Source organism: Apiospora marii (genome assembly GCF_038362585.1).
Source record: "Apiospora marii strain CBS 49790 chromosome Unknown utg000013l_segment0_segment0, whole genome shotgun sequence".
Classification (NCBI taxonomy): domain Eukaryota; kingdom Fungi; phylum Ascomycota; class Sordariomycetes; order Amphisphaeriales; family Apiosporaceae; genus Apiospora; species Apiospora marii.
The window spans coordinates 1,626,963-1,647,917 of NW_027117384.1; the positions used below are offsets into that span (position 1 = coordinate 1,626,963).

The following is a 20,955-nucleotide window of genomic DNA, read 5'->3' on the forward strand; positions in this document are numbered from 1 at the left end:
CAAAGTAATGGGGAAGTCTGACATCTTGTTGTATGTGGCCCCGTCCAGCTGCAATGCAGAACTCTGTCTCCCCGGATTCGACTCCCCGCAATCCGTCTTTGTGAGATCCGGCTGCGTGGTCGTGCTGATTGGATGGCATATGCCCCCAGCCAAATATCACGAGGGCTGTCCGGCTTGCACCTCGGCCACCCTTCTGGTGGTGTCGATAAGCGAAGGCCCGGCTTTTTCGGCTGAAGTATTTTTTTATTCCCGGAGGCCAGCCGAGTTGGATTCCATCACGCCACTCTGCGTGTCTCAGATCATGACAAAGCTATTATATTTGTGTACATCCCCATACGTCTTGGTACACAGCGAGGGCTGAATCGCAGCAAAACACGCTGCGCGGCTCGATATGTAATGCAAAGCTCGGTTGTCATAGGTAGGTCTTACCTTAGCCAGCGCAGAGTATTGCCACTTACCCTTTTAATTCTAGTTTTTGTCCTGTTTCCCAGCCGCTTTTTCGAAAATGCGCTCCCCCTCCAAGCGCTTGGTTGCAAGTCCACGGATGTCTGACCATTGCCCTTTCAGTGACAGGGTTATGACGGGGGTATGACGGCCAGTAGCAGCATATGTGATGCTCAGTAATACTGATCTATTGAGTCAACAACATGATGACCTCGTATTTTTCCCATCAAGCTGAGGATTAGCGAGAGGTCAATGATATGCATTGTCTTTATCTCTATGCAGGTGCCTCACCACTTCGGTTAAAGCCGGATCACATCCGGAGGGAGAGGGGGGAGGAGCGAATCACTCGATTGATGCGCTAATCTGGCTGACTATCGACACACCCGGTTCGATCCAGCGGCGCTTGATTATGGATGGTATGTGTAAGTGGTCACCTGTCTACCCCAGCTTTCAGATTCCAAGCCATGTGCTACCACACCCCTTGACACGAGGTTTGACTAATGTAATAGGTAATAAGACTCAAAGATCCCATTCTGCCTCGATGAACCACAATTGGCTTTTGGTAGGCTTCCAGGCCCTTCGAAACTTGTATCGTGGGTCTGCATTCCGGAACAAGTCCCTCCAATCGTCCAGCTCTCTCTCTCTGGAGTTTGTCACGGTAAGCATCACGACGTCCCGCGTTCGAATGCTCCTCTCGCTCAGGTAAGAGAATGTTCCCGGCTCTGGGAGCATTCCGTCGTTGATGATGACCTTGGCCCCTTTTCTCAAGGCAGGCACCAGCGATTGGAGTATTTTGATGGAATACTTGTCGGTGAAGCCTATGCAAGTCAGGATACAATTTGCCCCCAGAGACGCAGCATCGGCTACCTATATGGTGTACCTACTATGGAACACGTGGCGAAAGAGATACGCCTCTGCCACGACGGGCTGCTTGTCGAAGAAGTCGTGAATGGTGAGCTCTACCCGATCCTGCAAGTTCTGGGGCACAGTAGCTAGAACTTCGGCACTTCTCATGCCCTTGGTGTCTTGGACAACGAACTTGAGCTTGGGGAAAGCCTCGGCAATGGCAACAGAGACGTATCCCATGTTCCCTCCCATCTGGCACGCCATTTAGCATCTGGAAGGGAGAAGTTGCATAGTGCTGCTAAGGGGGGAGGAAGAAGGCTTGCCAACTGGCACTCACATCAACTACGGTAGCGTCGCCCAGTTCGCCCCACGGATAGCCATCTACGACACCATGCGATATCTCGGTCCCTTCGCTCGATCCATGAGATTCTATGGCACGGCTATATCGCAGGACGCGGCCCGCATCGAGCTGCACAAAGTCGTAGAACGGCAGGTCTTGGTCGTAAGCTATATTGACACCAGTCTCGTTAGGCTCCTGGCTCTCTGGCCATCTCTTCATGGCGTTCACAACGTTGGCAAACGCAGGAAAGAGGTCGCCAGTCAGGAAGCCGACCCAGGCATTGGACTTGGGGTTGGTGGCGAGCAGGCGTGACATCTGGGTATGAGCCACCTGGCCTTTCTGGGGCTCGCAGAAGACTCGATTGGTCATGGCATGGCGAAGCAGAATCCGGAGCTTGAACGGCAGGATGCCTTTTCCTGTGCGTTCTTTGATCTTGGCTGCTAGCTCCTCAAAGGTGATGGATCCATTCGTTGGGACGGCTTCTGCGATCTGGAATTCCCAGATCGCCTGCAGACTTAGCTGGCCCGTAGACTACAGTACTTGCTATGATGAGCCATGGTTGGTTCTCTTGCGGCTGATGAGCATAGCATAGACTTACCCCCCAAGCCAGCGCCCTCAGGCTCTCCCGTGGACCCAAGGCTATGTCATGCAGCTCCCGCGTGGCTTCGATGAGGTCCGTACGAGCCTTGAAAGGCTTACTATCGTCGGGCGAGACGGGGAAGTCGGCAAGGTCGTCAACACTGAGCGACTGAGCATCTACGCCCTTGGCCGCCAGAAAGTCGGTGAGTATCTTTGTCGTGTCAGAAATCAGAGTGGACAACTGTGCCATCCGCTCAATCGAGGCGACAGGAGACATGACGAACTGAGATAGGTGAGATGATCCCTGAAAAGCAAATCCGATGTGCAGTAGCAAAAGCCACCCAGGCCGCACTTATACCCGTCTCATCACACCGCCCGCCCCTCTGTCGACCACAGAGCTCACGCTCAGAGGCCAAATATCCCTTGGGTCACGGTAGGCAAGGGCTCGCCACGAAGCTATCGTGAGCTACGCGGTTGGTTTCAACGCAAGGCACAAGGCTCGAATCACACCGATGCGATAGCTCGGGATCGCTTGACCAATGAGCAGCATGGCTTGGATGCAGGGCGTCGTGACGCCCATTTCAGCTGGCCAAATATGCAAGTCGAGCTCGTGTGCTGCTGCAAGATCTGGCTTGAGATTATGCAGGGAGCCTCACACGACACGGTACGGCGTCACGTCAAGGGAGGGCGATAGATAGTATGGAGAGAGGGAGAGCAACTCCTGGTAGTCGAGGGATGGATAGTTACAACAAACTGCAGCTTCTTCCCAAACCAATCTCGGCCAGCGAGCTAGTCGGTGTATGTTAACGCAGCCTATAATTAACAGTTCAGGGGGATTTCACAGTACATATTCAATAACCGAGCGGAACGAAGTCTGATGGTAAACTGGATCTTGGTATAATACTTCCCCGTGAATAGTCGATATCATTTCATTTAATCGAGTATTCTATCAGCGCAAGCTAATGACCTAATCAACATGCGCTATGTACAGGGTATCTCTGGTGGACAGCCCCACTAGTCTAGGTACCTACCCACACCCTTATCAGCCTTGCCCTGTTCCTTACCTGAATTCCTGGGGAAGTCAACATGCTCATTCAGCCTCGTAAGATCTCTCTCCATTGTCTACGGCGCATTAGTTATTTGGCATCGCTGGTCAATCCCATTTATTGCTATTGTAGTGACAATTAGCCCCCGAAAGTTCCCATAATCTAGGTCCAATCCGTTGCGCGAAACGCCGAATGCGCGCACGCTCTTTCTTACGCTGCCCCCCGAAGAGCTAGCTAGCTTCTGTCGCCTCACGCAACCTTGACATGCAAACGGGCGAAAGACACTACTGCCATCACAAGGGTTTCTTCCACTCCGTCCGACGACAAGGAAGTCCTATTGGTACGGATCTCGCAAGGACCTCATTTTCAACACCAGGAAGACGCACTCTCGTTGTCTCTGAATAATCATGTCGCCCCCACCATCGACCCCCGTCCAGGTGCCAGCATCGGCAGCCACTTACACGCCGGCCACAAAGGACACAGAACTGCGTTCCAATATCAACTCGATTCTGCTCCACGACGGGCACGTGGACAAGTAAGTTGCCTTCCTTTGCAGCTCTTTTCCCCCTAGCTCCCTCGGGGCGGCAACCAAGCAAAGCATATCAAACGATTGCACACGGCGCAATACTAACTACCGTCCTTGTTACCAGGATCCAAGAAGAGCTCCTCCACAGCCTGCACGCCCACCCCTCCAACTGGCCCTCGACCATACAGGCCCATGCCTTATCGCTGCTGCGCTCGGGGGAGGCGACCACATTCCCGGCGCTGATGCAGCGCGTCCTCGAGGACGTGCGGCACGACACGCAGGCCAAGGCCGCCGCGGCCGAGGAAGGCAAGAACGGCGAGGCCAACGGCACCGCGACCAACGGCAACAACAAGAAGGCCGTCAACGGCGCGGCGAGCGACGTCAACAACCTCGCGATACCCGCCAGCGTCGTGCAGGACCTCCTCCGGGTCACGCGGGAACACCTGGATGAGGTTGTTGAGATCGACGAGGAGGCTTCATAGAAAGTTGAACCTACAGAAGAAGAGAGAGAGGAGGAGGAGGAGGAATCTGAGAAGGCACAGCTGCCATCGGAGAAGAAAGAAGAAGGGTCGGGTTATACCAGTTTCAAAGCATGGGTTGGAGTTGAGGCGTAGTCATTTATTTCAAATCCGCGGTCTCATTGCTGCAGCAGAACGCAGACCGTTTGATGATACCGCGTGCCGGGATCGGCCGAAGTCATTTAATAGGCGAATACAATTACGTTCAAAATACCTTCTCGCAATCGCTTGATTGACTTGTGACACTTGCTTCGATATGTGATCCAGTAAATTCTCCTCCAAGCCAACTATCCCCTGAATGGCATAATACATCCCGTGAGTAATAAATAGGTCTATTTATTCAACTCTATTTATTCAATTAGGTGCTATAATCAACGGAATAAACATTATACCAATATAATTGTGTAAACACTGTTATGTACACCACAGTATATAGGTACAATCTGGTGGGAGCAGCGCTTCCGCCATCAAGGGGATACACTCGAATGGCACCTCCACGAACCCCTTTCCTCTTTCCGCACCAGCGGTGAAAACCCATCAAGAGTCCGGGTTCCGAAGAGTACTCCCCCGGCGCAGTCTATGGAAGTTCTCGCCAGCATTCAGAGTACTGTTTTGTCATCGTCCCTCACCCGATCAATCTTATCCATGTCGTGCTATGTTGGTAAGTAAGTGCTTGATATACATGCAAATGACTGACTGCTCACTGGTCCACTCCTAGGAAGTGATATGTATACGATCCCAAGAAAGTAGGAACGAACCTGATCTTCCGCGCCGTTTAAGGTCAAGCAAATAAGGAAGAACATATCGAGTGAATACAAATCAAAAGCCGTCTTTAAACATGGGCTGGGTCATTGGTCATATTTTCCCATGTCTTGTCCTCGATTCATTGTATAAGATCGTATAAGATCGACTGTGTCCTGGACTATATTATGTTGTTCACGTTGGTATGCAACCAGATGGATGCTATTTGCCGAAGACAGTTTTTGTACACAAGCAACACAAGTGTGCATCACGAAGTTTAGGTAGTCAATCGATTTTATGAAATCTATCGTAAAGGTCTTCGTCATCTGCGACATGGCATCGGGTGCGTGGTCAGATGCTTCAAGCAAAGCCATTGGCATCTGTCCGTGTTGCTAACCAGCTTCCTCATGCACACGTCGCTTTATTGCCTGGTTTTGGCAAAATCTACCGGGGTATTGCTCCCATGACCTCCTGCGTGAACAATCGTGAGTAACCAGTTGTGATGGGCTACTCGTTTCTGTCCTATGGATAGAAGGCACCCAGGGGAAGCTAGAATACAGTCGACCAGACATGGTCGTCAGTCGAGAAACTGGATTTAGTCGTACAGACCGTCATCATCGCCACCAGTGCCGAAGTCATTGTTGCCAGCAGCCGGTGCACCATCGGCACCGCCAGTAGGGAACTTGAAGAAGGCACCGGGGCCGGCGTTCTTCATTTGCTGAGCAAAGGCCTCGTACCGGCGAATCTCAACGTCACCCACGGACCGACGAGCCATTTGCATAGCCTCCTCGAAGTGGTGCTTGGTAAGCTCAGGCACGGGATCCTCACCCTCCTCGTCAACATCCATATCGTCACCAGCTGCCTCCCGCTCCTTGGTGCGGTTAATATCAGCAGTGATGGCCTCCTTGATGGCAATCTTGACAGCACGCTGGGTGATGAAACCAAGATCGGCACCAGAGAAGCCATGCGTCTTGGAGGCAATGAACTTCAGGTCCACATCACCAGCAACAGGTGTCTTGCGGAGCTGAGCCGAAAGAATGCTGAGACGGCCCTCCTCATCGGGAAGAGGCACGTAGACCAGAGTATCGAGACGACCAGGTCGGCAAAGAGCGGGGTCCAACTGCTCGGGTCTGTTGGTTGCGGCAATGACGAAAACGTTCTTCTTGGAGGTCATGCCATCCATTTCTGCGGTACAATTAGTTTGGATGTCAAAAAATGTAAGTACAAGAACAAAAGGGACTTACCAGTCAGAAGCTGGTTGACGACACGGTCAGAGGCGCCGCCAGCATCGCCAACAGATCCACCACGGGCCTTGGCAATGGAATCCAACTCATCGAGGAAGACAACGCAAGGGGCAGCTGCGCGAGCCTTGTCGAAGATGTCGCGGATGTTGCTTTCAGATTCACCGAACCACATGCTAAGAAGCTCCGGGCCCTTGATAGAGATGAAGTTGGCCGCACATTCGTTGGCAACGGCCTTGGCCAACATCGTCTTACCCGTACCGGGGGGACCGTAGAACAAGACACCTCGAGAAGGAGAGAGTCCGAACTTGAGGAACTTCTCGGGGTGATCGACGGGGTACATGACAGATTCACGGAGCTCCTGCTTGACAGTTCCCAAGCCACCGATATCCTCCCAGCGAACGTTGGGAACTTCCACAACTGCGACTTCGCGAAGTGCCGAGGGGTTGGAAACTCCGAGGGCGAAGCGGAAGTTCTCCATAGTGACGCCAAGTGAGTCAAGGACCTCTGCGTCAATGGTGTCCTCATCGAGATCAATGAGATCCATCTTCTCACGGATTTGTTGCATAGCAGCCTCAGAGCAGAGTGCTGCCATATCAGCACCGACGTAGCCGTGAGTCTCGGCGGCGATCTGTTCCAAATCGACATCATCACCAAGCTTCATGTTCTTGGTGTGGATTTGGAGGATCTCCAGGCGGCCAGTAGGGTCGGGAATGCCGATATCGACCTCACGGTCGAAACGACCGAATCGTCGGAGCGCGGGATCGATGGAGTTGGGGCGGTTGGTCGCGGCCATGACAACCACGTTGGATCGAGACTTCATGCCGTCCATGAGGGTGAGGAGTTGAGAAACGACTCGTCGCTCAACCTCGCCGTTCGTCTTCTCTCGCTTGGGGGCGATAGAATCGATTTCGTCGATAAAGATGATGGCAGGCGAGTTCTTCTCGGCCTCTTCGAAAGCCTTGCGCAGGTTCGATTCCGATTCACCAGCCATCTTTGACATGATCTCAGGACCATTGATCAGGAAGAAGAAAGCGCCGGTTTCGTTGGCGACGGCGCGGGCCATCAGTGTCTTACCGGTACCAGGGGGTCCGTAAAGAAGGACACCGCGAGGAGGCTTGATACCGATAGACTTGAAGAGTTGGGGATGGCGCAGCGGCAACTCAACCATCTCGCGGATCTGAGCCATTTGCTTGCGGCAGCCACCAATGTCATCGTAACCAACCTCGTTCAGGTTGTTTTCCTCTTCCTCGCGCTGGATGGGCTCTCCCTCGCAGTGAATAACAGTATCCTGAGCGACGATACCGTACTCCGGAGGATCGACCTCTACGACCTTGAACTCTACTTGCCGCATACCACCGCGAACGATGAATAGATCGCCCTGTCGAACGGGTCTGTAGGCTTCACGGAAGTAAGGTGCAAGAAATACGTCGAAAAGCGAGCCGGTCAGTCCCTCAACGGTATCGGCGATGGGCAGGACGGCAATGCGCTTAGCCTAGATTCGGTTGTTAGCAAACAGTTTGGAAGGCGCGCATAGCCTGGCATATGTGCTTACATATTTGATATCCGGGCAGGGGTGGATTGTGATGATGTCGCCGTGCTTCACACGGAGGTTGTGTCGGACAACTCGGTTGATGCGAACACTTCCATCATCAAGATCGTCATCGGCCAGAACGATAAGAACAGTGTCCTTTCTCTTCTTTCCGCGAACGAGGACTGTGTCACCGCGGAACAGCTGAAGCTGCTCCATGGTGTTATTGGAGAGGGCGATGATCGAGTTGTCATCGTTGGTGGCATCGGTAACCCTGGATAAAGCAAGCAAACATGTCAGCTGAGCGCCCCAAGAATGGGTGACAACAAATAACAAGTGTGACGTACACTAGCTGGTTGGGCTTCTTCTTCTTCTTGAGAATGGCCGTGGAGACATCGTTCTCCTGTAAAAGTAAGTCAGTAAAATGTCCCGGATTCGCATCGTGTTGTTCTCATCAGGCAATCATCATACCTTTTTGGGCTCAGCGCCAGAGGGGTCACTGCGAATGGGTTAGCAAATAGTTCCCCGAAACCTCGATTTTTTTTTCTCGGTCTACTTACACCAGGTTGACCTTGTGCTTGTGGTCATGCTCCGGCTCAGACGCCATGGTGTCTATTTGGTCGAAGGAAGGATGTTTGGTGATTAGGTACGGACGGAGAAGGACTGGCCTCGGAAGCCGTGGGGGAAATGACGGATGATGTAGTGTGCAATCGCAGTCGAGCGAGCTACACAGTTAAAGGATGGAGAAGATGGAAGGGGCGGGATGAATCTGATCCTCTGGACAGATGGGGGGTTAGATGCAAGATTTTTGTGGTTGAGTAGGGAATGGTAAGTCAAGGTTTTTGGATACAATCACCTCGAGTAGTTGAAGTGAAGTATGTATGGCTCGGCGTTTGGAGGCTCAGGTGTGCTCCAGGTACCCAGTCGGTGACGATTGCGAATGAAGCTTGGACCCTCAATTGTTGCCTTTGCCTGGGGGAGAAGTGGTTAGGTAATATAGGTGCTCCAGCCGGATCTATGGGTTTCTCCGCCACCTCTCAAGTTTTAGGTACCTTCCTGAACAACTCGGTACCTAGCTGCGAGCTGCTCGTACTGAGGCCACGGTCTTCACAACATGCCTAATCTGCGCTGTGCGTTAGCGAATGTTCTTTTGCTTTCTACCATCCATGGGTCTGGTCAGTTGGCGAGAATTTATTCGCTGACCAAACCAACAGTTGTCGGCGATGCGTGCATGCATGCGTACATACCTTTTGCTTGGTTTATGTTGATTGAAGGACAAGTTGTGGTTGTGAGTAAAGTCACGAAGGGTTTATTTACTCCGATCTGCTACGGGATTTGTAGAAGCTGTAAGTCGGGGAGGTCTTACGGATCAGGCTTGCATTCACTGTGTAGCAATGTCTGATTCGTTCCGGGCCATTGAATCCAATGCAACCACTCACCATCAACCAGTCTGTGCTGCCACTCGAACTTCACCAATTAATCACTGGCGGTACAGCCTCTAGGCTCTTTGCCTATACATCCCTTTATATGAACACAGTACACGATGGGTGCATGCTATAAGAAACCCCCCATGACTCTGTAAGACCTACCAACCAGTCCCGTTCGTAATCCTGCTCGCTGAATCTGTATCTTGCCACTATCTGCTTTGATCCAGTCCGTCACCTAGGATAGAAGCGCTTCATTTAGTAAGACTCCAGACTACATGTTTCCAGATGTAGCACCAAAACCTGCATTATTCGGAATGTTCCCCGAGGCAGCAGATGCATTGACAATATTGTCACCATCGAAGCAGCCAGCGTTTAACCGACCGTCATAAAACGGAATAACTGCAACAAAGCCCAGTTATTACTCTTGCAGCTGCGGGCGACATACTTAACCTTACCTCTATCAATACCTTTCAAACCTTAGGGATACTTGTGTATAAAATGACCTTTCACTGCCAAGGGGCTGGACTTCAGCTATGTTAGGTAATGGCAGTCTTCTGGGTACGGAGTAGGTAGTCATTCCCCATACTACAGTTCACCCCTCGACCCCTCGACCGTTATCAGAAGACCGATTCTCACCAGCATCATCTCCGCATTTGCCGATAAGTTGCTCTAGCACAGACAGGTCCAGATTTAGCATGTCCAAGAAGCTCCTCCGTTCTCATTGGCAGGGTTGAGGACGAATAGCATGCGTGACCGCTCCATGCAGCCGCCCTGCAGAAGAACCTATGCAGTGAATCCATAATTGAAATGACATCAGAGGGGTTGTCCCGCATGGGCCTCACTCTGGTGAGCTTCACTTTTCTTTAACCTTTAAGGCTAGGTGCAATTCCGGCTTCATCTTGGTTGAGATATTTATCTCGCCTGAGAAACAACGCGGCATTCTTTGCGATTAGTACAAGATCTCCCAGGCATCTGACAGCGCCTCTCGGTACCAATGAGAGCCATCTATTATTGTTGACATATCGTAGCTTTGGAGCCTTCTGCTCTCAGACCTGCAGCTCTGGATGTAAAGACCCCGCAAAGGAGTGCTGCCATTGCAACGAATATCCACAAACGGTGGGGTTTATGATAAGCAACTTGCTAGGGAGGGTCATGAGCAGATGAGCAGAGTGGCATGGGAGCATGGGCTACTTGAGAAGAGTTGAAGAGCTACTTGACTCAATGGCTCGGTATCAAACAGTTTCGCATTGAGAGATCGTCCTCTTCCAGGTCACTCCCTAGCAGATGCAATGCCCTGCTTCGAGATCTCGTTCTTCTCCAGAGTCCCCACCAATTATCGCGGACCCAGAGCCGGCTATCCATAGCCTCTGTCCACCCTTGGAGCTAACCGCAGGTGATCCTAATGTGCATACAATCAGAGCAGCTGTGTTGATTTTTCTTATTATTTGTTGCCATTACTAAATCCGGCGCATTCTCTGCTCGCGTGTGTATCGCAAGCCTGTCAAGCTGATATATATTTCCCCAGGTCCGTTTCGGGCCATATTTATCGTTATGGTCGTTGGTTCTTCTCAAACCTGGGAACATATGGTGTGACCTTGGAAAATTCTACACCTTCATGCATCGTTGCCACTGACTCAACTTGCATAACCCCCTTGGCTTGCCCACCTACATTATCTTGGCCAGAGCCGCCGGTTTTCTGTTCTTGTGTTTGGTCTGTCGCAATAGGCGCCACTACTGTGTCGCAAGGTATCCAAAGAAGCAATGGCCTCAAGACAGCCCTCGAATTGGGATGATTATCATCGCGGAGCTTCGCCAGGTAGATCTGGTAGCACTTCCTCCCTTGGGCAAAGCAGCAGCGTTCAGTTTGAGGAACAGAGCCTCCTTCATGGCGAAAACCGCTCTTCCCAAGGGGAGAATTGGCCGAACCGTGTTCGCCGACGGTATGTCCTGGCGCACTGTGCTTTGTTTTCCCGCGGCTAACCCTCTGCTAGGTCGTCTGTCACGAACAGGTTAGCTGCGATCACCGATATTGGCGGAGTTAACAGCTTGAGGTCTTTCACCCGAAGCTGGCAGCGTGCAGCTGCCTTTCCGGAGGTTATCCCACAGCGACCCGCGTTCGTCTTCGCCCCCGACCAAGAGCCCGTCCAGACAGACCCTATCACCTACGGCAGAGGCGATGTAGAGAATGTCGCTCCTCAGACGTCCTTGCTCAGACAGCACCTTGAGACCACGGGTTCCGAGAATGCCATTGACGACGAAGAGACGGGCCCTTCGGCCACCACCCCTCCTCTACTCCCGCATCGACGGAGCAGCGAACGGAAAGGGTTTGGAAACGAGTTGTCTCGTGTCATATCGCCCTCGAACTCGGTGCGAAGCCGCGGTTCGATATTTGAAATCCAGCCTCATCTAGCAACACCCCCTATCGTGGGGAGCTTTTCATCCTACAGGTCTTATGGTACTGTCGAATCCGATGTCAGTCGTCAGTCTATGGCCCATGCCGGGGAGCTCTGGCGCCAGCAACAAGAAGCCGGCGGGGACGTCCCCGAGGGAGGTCGCCCTGCGATTATGGTAAAGGAGGTAGAGCAAGAAGATGGCAAAATCGTCTTGGCCGTGTCCGGGCAATCCACCTTGCCTCAGACCGTTGTCAATTCCACAAAGTAGGTCCTCGCTGGTCCAGTTGCCCAGCTATCCGAAATCATCTGACATTCTTTGGTAGCGTTCTTATTGGAGTCGGCCTTCTCAGCTTACCCATCGGCCTCAAATACGCAGGATGGCTGTGTGGAATGATTGCCCTAGCTCTCTGTGCTGCTGTCACGAGCTGGACGGCCAGAATCCTCTCGCGATGCATGGACCTTGATCCTACCGTTATCACGTTCTCCGACATCGCATACATATCCTTCGGTAGGAAGGCTCGTATTATAACGAGTGTGCTGTTCACGCTTGAACTTCTTGCCGCATGTGTTGCATTGATCGTTCTATTTGCCGATTCTTTGGATCTTCTGTTACCTCATACTCTGTCGGTGACTCAGTGGAAGATCGTCTGCACGCTCATTTTGATACCCCTGCAATTTGCGCCCCTTCGTGTTCTCAGTTTCACGAGTTTCGTTGGAATCGTCTGCGTCTTCAGCAGTGAGTTATCTATAAAGCCCCTCGCATATATTTCTACTGACATATAGCAGTTGCCATCATCGTGATTGTGGATGGACTCTTGAAACCGACCACTCCGGGGTCTCTCATCCAACCTGCGATGACATACATTTTCCCGGAAAATTGGCTGACTTTGCCACTGTCCTTTGGTCTGCTCATGTCGCCATGGGGCGGCCACAGTGTTTTCCCAAATGTAGGCTGAATACCTACTGAGATGTGAAGGGCCTGAAGACTAATATTCTCTTTGTAGATCTACCGTGACATGCGCCACCCGTATCGTTATAAGGAGGCTGTCACCATCACCTTCACCTTCACCTACCTCATTGATGCCGCCGTCGCAGTCGTCGGCTACATCATGTTCGGTGACGGAGTGCGTGACGCAATCACATCCAACCTGCTCAGAACCACCGGCTACCCCCAGGCGCTCAACGTGCTGCTGGTTATCTTCATCTCGATTATTCCACTAACCAAGATCCCACTCAACGCGCAACCCATTGTTACTACCCTAGAACTCCTGGCCGGTCTGCGAACACAAGTCGTGGCCGATGACTCCATTCTTGTGGGAAGGTCCAGCGTCTTCAGGGGAGTTATGAAGATTTTCCTTCGAATTTTTACCCTGATTGTGTTCCTGGTCATTGCGATTGCATTCCCGGCCTTCGACACGATCATGGCTTTCATGGGTAGTGCTCTTTGCTACACCATCTGCGTTACGTAAGTTGCCCCTGGCGTTGATACTGCAGAAAGGAGGCAGCTACTGACTGACTATACCATCTACACAGTTTGCCATTGGCCTTTTACCTCAAACTTTTTGGCCACGAGTTGAGTAACAAGGAGCGCGCCTTGACATGGACTACCATGGTCATCTCGTTCGTGCTTTCGATTGTTGGCACTGTTTGGGCATTCCTGCCGAAGCATTTGATTGGCGCAGACGCGAGCGTTGCGGCTTTTTAGCAAACTATATCGTTGTGGCAGTGATTTAGGATTATGTGACCATGATGGGATATGATGCGTTTCAGTACCATTTTAGCATCTGCATTGGTTGTTTGGTCGAGCTTCGCATATGCGTATAAACCTCTTTTTGAATATAGCAGGCATGTTAGTCGATGAAGGAACGTAATTAACCAAAATCCAAGATTCAAAGATACCTAACCTATCAATTCCAAGAGTAAATCTGCCTGTACGCGTATACTTAGCAGAGGAAGTCTACCAGTGCTTACCTCTCGAACCCAACAGAAGTACTACTTGACCATATTAGATATGCCAATTGCTTGCGCCAGTGGTGACTCCCATGCTCTTTGGAGACAAGTATTATACATGGCTCTTAGGTCAGCTATTGGTTCATGTCTGGCTGTCTGGGGCAAGGTATCTAGACAGAGGCCCGCAAGAGAGGAGCGAGTGGATAGGTGGAGTTGATTTGGCCAATGCTTGGCGGGCTACATCATAAGCCCGTGCATAAAAAAAAGTACCTTCAGGCGGGCGACTTACTTCTCGAAACCGCGTCTCGCTAATCAGCGCGAAACTCTTTAAAAAAGTGGCGTATGCATTTTAGATACCAATCGTCGCTGACAGCGTACGTACGACCAGCTTTCTTCTTCTCGTCGGATTGTGCATCGTCCCGGTGCATATCAAATATCCATTTCGAATCCAGCATGCTATGAAACATCACCCAGCGAACGTACCCGCTCAACCTCATGGCGACCGAAGAAGAGGACCAGCGCATGTCGCTGGACCAGATCGAGGATGCAGACAGCTCTGATTCGAGTAGCGACGATGGGGATCCTCGCGAAGCAACGGAGATCGAGGAACAGCCGGTGGAATGGCTAGCCACCAGTCGTGCAAAACGATCAACTGCCGGAAACCGCATGAAATCGATGTTGGCAGTCGAAGAGCCCGACGACGAACTCGAACTCCTGTTTGCCGAAGATGGCGAGGACGGCGGCTTTACAGACGTCGATGAAGACGCATCCGACGTGCAGATGGACTCGTCATCCGACGATGAGGACGCTCAGGAGAATGCCGACGAGGACGAGGGCGAAAAGGAATTAGCACGACAAGCCCGTGAGAGCAAGCAGGCGGCGCGGAAGCGCAAGGCACAAGAGGCAATACCGTTGAAATTCCGCAAGAAAGTAAAGATCAATACAGACACGACGAGCTCGGTTACCACCACGCCAGCACCCCGGTCGAAAAGGAAATCGGAGCGCGCCAGCTGGTTGCCATCCACTGCAGACATGCCAACCCGAGCGTCCAAGCGTGAAACCACCATGCTCAGCAAGGAGCAGCTGCATCAACAGATGTTGGAGCGAGAAGCGAAACGGCTCAAGCAGGTGGATGCAATGGAGCGCAAGGCCAAGAAGATGGAGGCCCTCAAAAAGCCCCCCATGACCCAGGCCGAGCGTCTCGCAGAGGCTGCTCTGGTTGAGAAGAGGAACGCTAAGAGCCTGAATAGATGGGAAGAAGCAGAGAAGCAGAGGGAGGCCGAGCGGCTAGCCAAGCTTGCCGCATTGAATAATCGGCAGCTTAGCGGACCAGTAGTCACATTCTGGAGTGGCGTGGGGGAATGGATAGACGGCAAACTGAAGCACGTCGGCAAGATTGTCACGATCGAGGAGAAGCCAGTGGCGACGAAGAAGAAGCGTACATCCACTGCAGGCGTCGACGCAGCAGAACCACCCAGCAAGGTTGAAGAGGGCAAAGAGACAGGCCAGAATACCGAAACAGAAGCGCCCTTGCAGAAGCTAGAGACGACGCAAGCAACAGTAGCAGAAACCAGTTCGGAACCAGCAGAGACCAAGGAGAAAATGGTGCCGGCTGAAAAAGAAGCAGACACCAATTCCATTCCGCGCCCGCCCTCTCAGCCAACCGATGAACAAGTCGTTCCGTCAAAAGATGTGCCACAAGAGGATTCACAAGAAACACAACCGCAACGGAACCCGGTTTCTCCTCAACCCAAAGCCACGGCCCATGAGACGGACCAAAAAGATCAGCCGCGGCTATCCCTTGAGAAACCGGTGCAGCCCAAGCCCGTAGAGCTCAAGGCTCCGGATATGAAACCCCCAGACATTAAACCCCTGGATACGGGTCTATACACCACCAGCATGTTCGCGCCGCCTTCCCAGCTGCCAGTCATGAAGCCACCCGAGATGAAGCCGCCGACGAATAGTTTCTTGGCGCCACCCCCGGGGGCCACACAGAGTGGGCTATCTATGCCAGTGCTGGGCTATTCATCGCCCTCCCCCATGGGGCCCAATTCTTCAAATGTGCTGGCACCGCCAATGTCGGCACCCAGACAATCACCTCTGGCAGCCCCTCAGCCTGATACGCGCCCTTCTCCAGCACCCCCGGCAGCCCCAGTGCCCTCAGCAGCCCCAGCGCCGACACCGCCTCAACTTCAAGCAGCCCAGACGCCGTCTGCCCCCCAACCTCAAACCCCGCATCCGCCACCGACGAAAACACCAAGCAGTTCTAGCTCTAAACCCGCACCATCGCATACTGGCAGGTCAAAGGGGCATGCGCAGAAGGAAAAGGCGTCGCCACCGCCGCGGCCCCCTACACCCCCTCCCAACGGCAAAGCCACCAGGAATTGCATCCTCCTCCAGAACTTCAACGAAAATGCCATTAGCCAAAAGAATGTGCAGAATCGTATTCTGTTCGGGAAGGAGATGTTGAAGCTAGCTAGTAAGTTATCTCAGAAGGGTTTATTGAAGATACGTTGAGGTCTAACAAAAACCAGAGCCTGGACCTGCGCCTCGCTGCGTTATCACAAATCATCTGGCACGCTACAAGGATCCTGAGACAGGCTTGCCGTACTACAACAGTCACGCATATAAACAGATTCAAAAACTGAAGCAAGGCGACTACAAGTGGAGTCAGCTGGTAGGCGCTTGGGTGGGAAGCGGTTCCCTGGCAGCCACAGGCGTCCCGGCGAGGTTTCTTGACCCAGATGCTCCAGCGCCTCCCAAGGTCGAGGCCCAACAGCCCGCCGTTCCTGGGGAAAAGAAACCGGAAGAAGCGAGCCAAGGAAAACCAAGAGAGGCTGCACCGTTAACACCAGCTGCACCGTTAACACCAGCTGCACCAGCCGCGCCAGCAACACCGACTGGGGCAGCTAAGGCTACACCTTCTGGTGTGATGCCGAGCAGCACGTCCAGTGTCAGCTTGAGCAATACAACAGAGGCAATCCAAAGTAAGCCAGCCGGGCCAGCCACGGTCCCTGCCACACGGCCGCCCACAGAAACGCTGGCTCAGGCTGGGACAAGCAACAACCCTCCGCCAGTTGCTCCTGTTACAGAGAAGACTGCACCGGTGACACATCATTCGACCTCGAAAGATGTAAACTCCGAAGCGAGCGCCCCGTTGAGTTTGAATGCGCCTGTAGCACCTGTGGAATCCGGCCCGGTTCGCTCTACCACATCCCCCGCTGGTCCTGCAACACCAAACCCTCCAAAGACATCACCCGCGAGCACAGCTGCGCCTGCGCCAATACCCGCATCGGAAGTGGCCCAGGGGGAAGAGGCACCTTCATCGGCGTCTCCTGTACAGACCACTGCTGCGGTTCAGCAATAAAGGTTGAGACATCATTTACGGATGTATTATTATACGCATAGCTTGATACCCACTTCGATAACGAAGACATTTTCTGTACCAACGCCAAAAACTCCCATGACTCCGTCCCATGAATGCCATTTCCATCGTGAAACTCGAAGATCGCTCTTACTGCAACGCAAAAATCTACCTCTTCTTGTTCTTGGTAACGCGATCCCCGTACTTGCGGAATACAATCTTGGAGGGCTTCTTGTGCTTCTCGATACGCTTCCTTTCGCTGCGCTTGCTCGGCGGTTTGGCGTCAACCTCCATTGTGGCTGGATATCTGTTAGCACGGATTTCGCAAGTCAGAAAGAGCATTGGGAGAGCCTACCAGCGTCAGGGGCAGTCTCGGATGCCTGTTCGGTCGCATTGGCCTCTTCGGCCTCTTCGACAGGCTTCATCTCGACCTCGGGGGTAGGCTTGGGCTGGGCTGCGATCTCGCGCATCTTGGCCGAGAGGCGCTCAAGGCGGGCAGCCTCGACGGGGCCGAAGACATTGCGCTTGAGGCGCTGGTTGTTGGCCTTTATCGTGCTGGCTCTGGAACTTTTCGCCATTGCTGCGGTTTAGGGGGTAGTTTTCTTGTATTTGGGTTTCAGGCGACGACTTTTTCGGATCGCAAATACAAGCAACGGCAGTGCATGTAACAACTCTTAGGGGCGGTCGAAGAATTTGGCCTGGTCGACTCAAAACTTTCTGATCTCTACTTGCGGAAAAAGAAGCGCTAATCTAATCGAACAAAACTTTAGCGGCAGGCGGTATGCATGGTGGGGCATCTTTTGGAATGGCAGTCCCTTGAATTGGAAGGGAAAGAAGAAGGGACAAAAAAAAAAAGGACGGAGATGCACGTAACCGTTCCGATGACTCTAACCAAATGGGGTAATCAGTCATCCATGGCAGGCAGGCATTCTAAAAGAAGAGCGGAATTACCATCCTGCCCATGTTCAGTCCAGGCTGGAAATACAGCACCCATCAAGCGGCCGCAGGAATAAACTGTACTTTCTCCATTAACAGCACCTGTCGTGATTATTCCACTTGCTCCAGATCACGACAGTGGAACAAACGAACACCACTGGAACAATATTCTGTAGAACTGCTTATTCTGGAGGAGACTTGATCGGTTTATTCTCGCGGGGGCTTGCCAGACCTAGAGGTAACATTACCTGGGTTGATGTGTAACACTTTAGGTACCGAACTGCAGTAACCCAAGGCCCAGCTTCCACCCAAGTAATAACCACGACCGATCCGACGTGACGCCAACCAGGCTGTCATGCCTGCAAAGGACGACAACGACAACGACAGTGGCAACCACGTTCCCAGCATCCGTCGCGCCTGTCTCCGATTGTTAAACTTAGGTAAATAGGTATCTGTCCATTCATTCGCTCTTGCCTATACGTAGTGCCTATGCTTTTGCTCCAAGTCGTGTAATTCTCCAAGCTAACCAACGCCATGCGACTTGTTTAAAGGCCTTCTGGAGTTGGATGTTTAAATCGCCAGATCGATCCTGAGGGAAACCGCCAACCTACGCCGCCGAGCCTTCCTAATGAGGCACCCAACCCAGATAATAGCCTGCCTAGGTCCCAGGTAGCAGCAGACAGCAACAGACAGCAGCAGAGCAGCAGACAGCAGCAGACAGCAGCAGACAGCAGACAGCAGACAGCAACAGCAATAATGGCATCCTCAACCTCCGCCCGCGAAATTCAATCGTTATCGGCACAACTTGGTCATATGCTGAACAAGCAATTACAATCCATATGTCAGCTCAACGGGCTGAAGACGAGTGGCATCAAGGCCGATTTGCAGAAGAGAATAATAGAAGGTACGTAGGTCGCGCGCCCGCGCGAGAGAGAGAGAGAACAATCCCCCCATCCCCCAACGATTTTGCGCCTGGGGATTATCGCGACAAACACACGTATACCTTGATTGTTGCAGCGTCCAGTCACAGCTGCCTGGGATTCATTTACGTTGATTTTGCATGGTCGCATGTTCACCGCGTACCATACCCATTTTTCCGAGTTGGATCAACCAAGCTGACTTTCTCGCTCGTTCATCCAGCCCTCCAGGAAAATCTCCACGCAGACCCAGCATTGTACGCTCAACTTAGGAGCACGATACAAAGCATGTCATCAAATGGGCGCGGTGGTCACCCACCTCCCCAAAACGGCGCACCAACGCCAGCTCCTTCCAGAGGCGGCGCCTACGGCACCAGCCCTGGTATCCCACCCGTTGCGCCGACCTACACCAACGGATACCCCCCGTACGGATATGGCGGCCAGAATCGAGGCTTTGGAGGCGCGTCTGCTGCGTCCAAGACGAGTAAGTCGCATTTGGCAGTCGTGCGAAGGCGTCCTCTCTAATGTTGTATATCAGTGCTCCAGTTCAAGCCAAGTCCATTTTATACCCTACAGTCCCAAATCGGGAATGTCCGCACCTGCGATGGTAAGTCTTCTGAAAGTTGCGGTTTAGCAAGCACAAGTGCTGATACGAAACGCAGCCATGGCCCAGCATCGCAATTCTATTCACTTCGCACTGAAGATTAGCGACAACCCACCTCTTCTGCAATGCGTAAACGACAAGACTACCAGGGTTATGGTATTCTGCGCTGCCGAAGATCAAGGCGTTCAGGAAGTCGCGTTTCCGCATCAATCGGAGCTCAAGGTCAATGGCGGAGAGATCAAGGCGAACCTGCGGGGTCTAAAAGGAAAGCCGGGCTCGACGCGACCGGTCGATATAACCAATTCGCTGCGCCTGGACAAGCATTCCTACGTGAACAACATTGAGTTCACTTATGCGCTGACTCAGAAGGTGAAGAAGAATCCGCAAGCACCAGTGAGCCATTCAGACCTCCGCCATGCCCATGTGCGGGAAGTGATGCTTTCTGGAGTTTCGAATGGTTCTAATTCAAGCGGAAAAGTGCTGACTTTTTGTTTGTAGAAGTTCTTCCTCGCAGTATACCTCTGTCGGGCCGTTCCCGTCGAGGAGCTTGTCACCAAGATCCAGGGGCGACGGATCAACAAGGAGTCGGTGATTCAAGAGCTCACCAAGGCCGCCAACGACCCGGATGTGGTAGCGACATCACAAGTCCTCTCTCTCAAGTGTCCTCTAAGCTACACCCGGCTTCGAGCGCCATGCCGGTCGACTTCGTGCAACCACGTGCAGTGCTTTGATGCCACATCGTATCTTCAGCTACAGGAGCAAGGTCCCCAGTGGATCTGCCCCATTTGCAACAAGTCTGCGACGTTTGAGAATCTAGCTATCGACCAGTATGTGAAGGATATCTTAGACTGTACCTCGGAGTCTACAGAGCAGGTCACGATCGAACCTGACGGCCAATGGAGGGCGCAAGCCAGCAGCGAACCTGAGCCCAAGAGGCCCAGATACTCGAGCGGAGTCAACGCAAGCGTGATAGATGACGACGAGGAGGAGGAGGTAGTGCCACTGGATAGCTTCAGCCTCCAGAGCGCCCGCAATACGCAAACCCCGAACCAGTCGCTATTTGGAACACCGGGCTCGGCGCAGGGCAATGGATCGGCAACAGGAAATCGGAAGCGGCCAGCGGAAGTTATTGACTTGACGCTGAGCGACGACGAGGATGACGAGCCGGTGCGAGCACCCAAACGTCAGAACGCGGGCCAGATGCCTAGTCTAGGCGCCAACATCCCCAAGTTCCAGTACTCATAAGAGCGAGACTCATAAGAGCGAGTTGTACGAGGACAGGGAGCACAAAGGATGAAGACATTTTGCATGGAATTGGCGTTTCTGGCATGGCATACGGGCAAGCATGTATATTTCGCAAGGGGGATATGGCATCGGAGTTTATACCGCGATGTATTCCGTCCGGCGTGGCTTGAGCATTTGCAAGTAGCCAAGCTGCTATGGACGAGAAATATGGTTTATTGCAGCTCCCTAGACGTAATCCGTCCGTCCCTCAGTTATGAAGCAATAAAGATGGACCAGACAGACGTTAAGCGACTTTTGGTGTTTATTC

At 52.5% G+C, this 20,955-nt stretch overlaps 7 protein-coding genes across 7 annotated transcripts; 4 read left to right on the plus strand and 3 right to left on the minus strand.

The window, feature by feature from the left end:
* Window positions 1-963: 963 nt before the first annotated feature.
* Window positions 964-2,486, minus strand: PG985_015636 (O-methyltransferase- family 2; the record flags this gene model as incomplete). The annotated part of the gene is made up of 4 exons (XM_066835402.1): window positions 964-1,262; window positions 1,329-1,542; window positions 1,628-2,161; window positions 2,229-2,486. 4 exons carry the CDS (start codon window positions 2,484-2,486, stop codon window positions 964-966), a joined length of 1,305 nt encoding a protein of 434 aa, XP_066676605.1.
* A 1,176-nt stretch (window positions 2,487-3,662) lies between these two features.
* On the plus strand, window positions 3,663-4,263 carry PG985_015637 (uncharacterized protein; the record flags this gene model as incomplete). Its single annotated transcript, XM_066835403.1, has 2 exons — window positions 3,663-3,790; window positions 3,906-4,263. The coding sequence occupies 2 exons, from the start codon at window positions 3,663-3,665 to the stop codon at window positions 4,261-4,263; spliced, it is 486 nt and encodes a 161-aa protein (XP_066676606.1).
* A 1,372-nt stretch (window positions 4,264-5,635) lies between these two features.
* Window positions 5,636-8,419, minus strand: PG985_015638 (uncharacterized protein; the record flags this gene model as incomplete). The annotated part of the gene is made up of 6 exons (XM_066835404.1): window positions 5,636-6,225; window positions 6,285-7,776; window positions 7,837-8,086; window positions 8,160-8,215; window positions 8,284-8,311; window positions 8,373-8,419. The coding sequence occupies 6 exons, from the start codon at window positions 8,417-8,419 to the stop codon at window positions 5,636-5,638; spliced, it is 2,463 nt and encodes an 820-aa protein (XP_066676607.1).
* Window positions 8,420-11,000: 2,581 nt separating this feature from the next.
* On the plus strand, window positions 11,001-13,337 carry PG985_015639 (Vacuolar amino acid transporter 1; the record flags this gene model as incomplete). Its single annotated transcript, XM_066835405.1, has 6 exons — window positions 11,001-11,179; window positions 11,231-11,896; window positions 11,956-12,368; window positions 12,419-12,579; window positions 12,637-13,097; window positions 13,166-13,337. 6 exons carry the CDS (start codon window positions 11,001-11,003, stop codon window positions 13,335-13,337), a joined length of 2,052 nt encoding a protein of 683 aa, XP_066676608.1.
* A 740-nt stretch (window positions 13,338-14,077) lies between these two features.
* PG985_015640 (uncharacterized protein) lies at window positions 14,078-16,949 on the plus strand (the record flags this gene model as incomplete). Its single annotated transcript, XM_066835406.1, has 2 exons — window positions 14,078-16,061; window positions 16,117-16,949. The coding sequence occupies 2 exons, from the start codon at window positions 14,078-14,080 to the stop codon at window positions 16,947-16,949; spliced, it is 2,817 nt and encodes a 938-aa protein (XP_066676609.1).
* A 165-nt stretch (window positions 16,950-17,114) lies between these two features.
* On the minus strand, window positions 17,115-17,524 carry PG985_015641 (uncharacterized protein; the record flags this gene model as incomplete). Its single annotated transcript, XM_066835407.1, has 2 exons — window positions 17,115-17,245; window positions 17,302-17,524. The coding sequence occupies 2 exons, from the start codon at window positions 17,522-17,524 to the stop codon at window positions 17,115-17,117; spliced, it is 354 nt and encodes a 117-aa protein (XP_066676610.1).
* A 1,114-nt stretch (window positions 17,525-18,638) lies between these two features.
* PG985_015642 (uncharacterized protein) lies at window positions 18,639-20,648 on the plus strand (the record flags this gene model as incomplete). The annotated part of the gene is made up of 5 exons (XM_066835408.1): window positions 18,639-18,786; window positions 19,023-19,283; window positions 19,338-19,406; window positions 19,462-19,880; window positions 19,902-20,648. 5 exons carry the CDS (start codon window positions 18,639-18,641, stop codon window positions 20,646-20,648), a joined length of 1,644 nt encoding a protein of 547 aa, XP_066676611.1.
* Window positions 20,649-20,955: the final 307 nt, after the last annotated feature.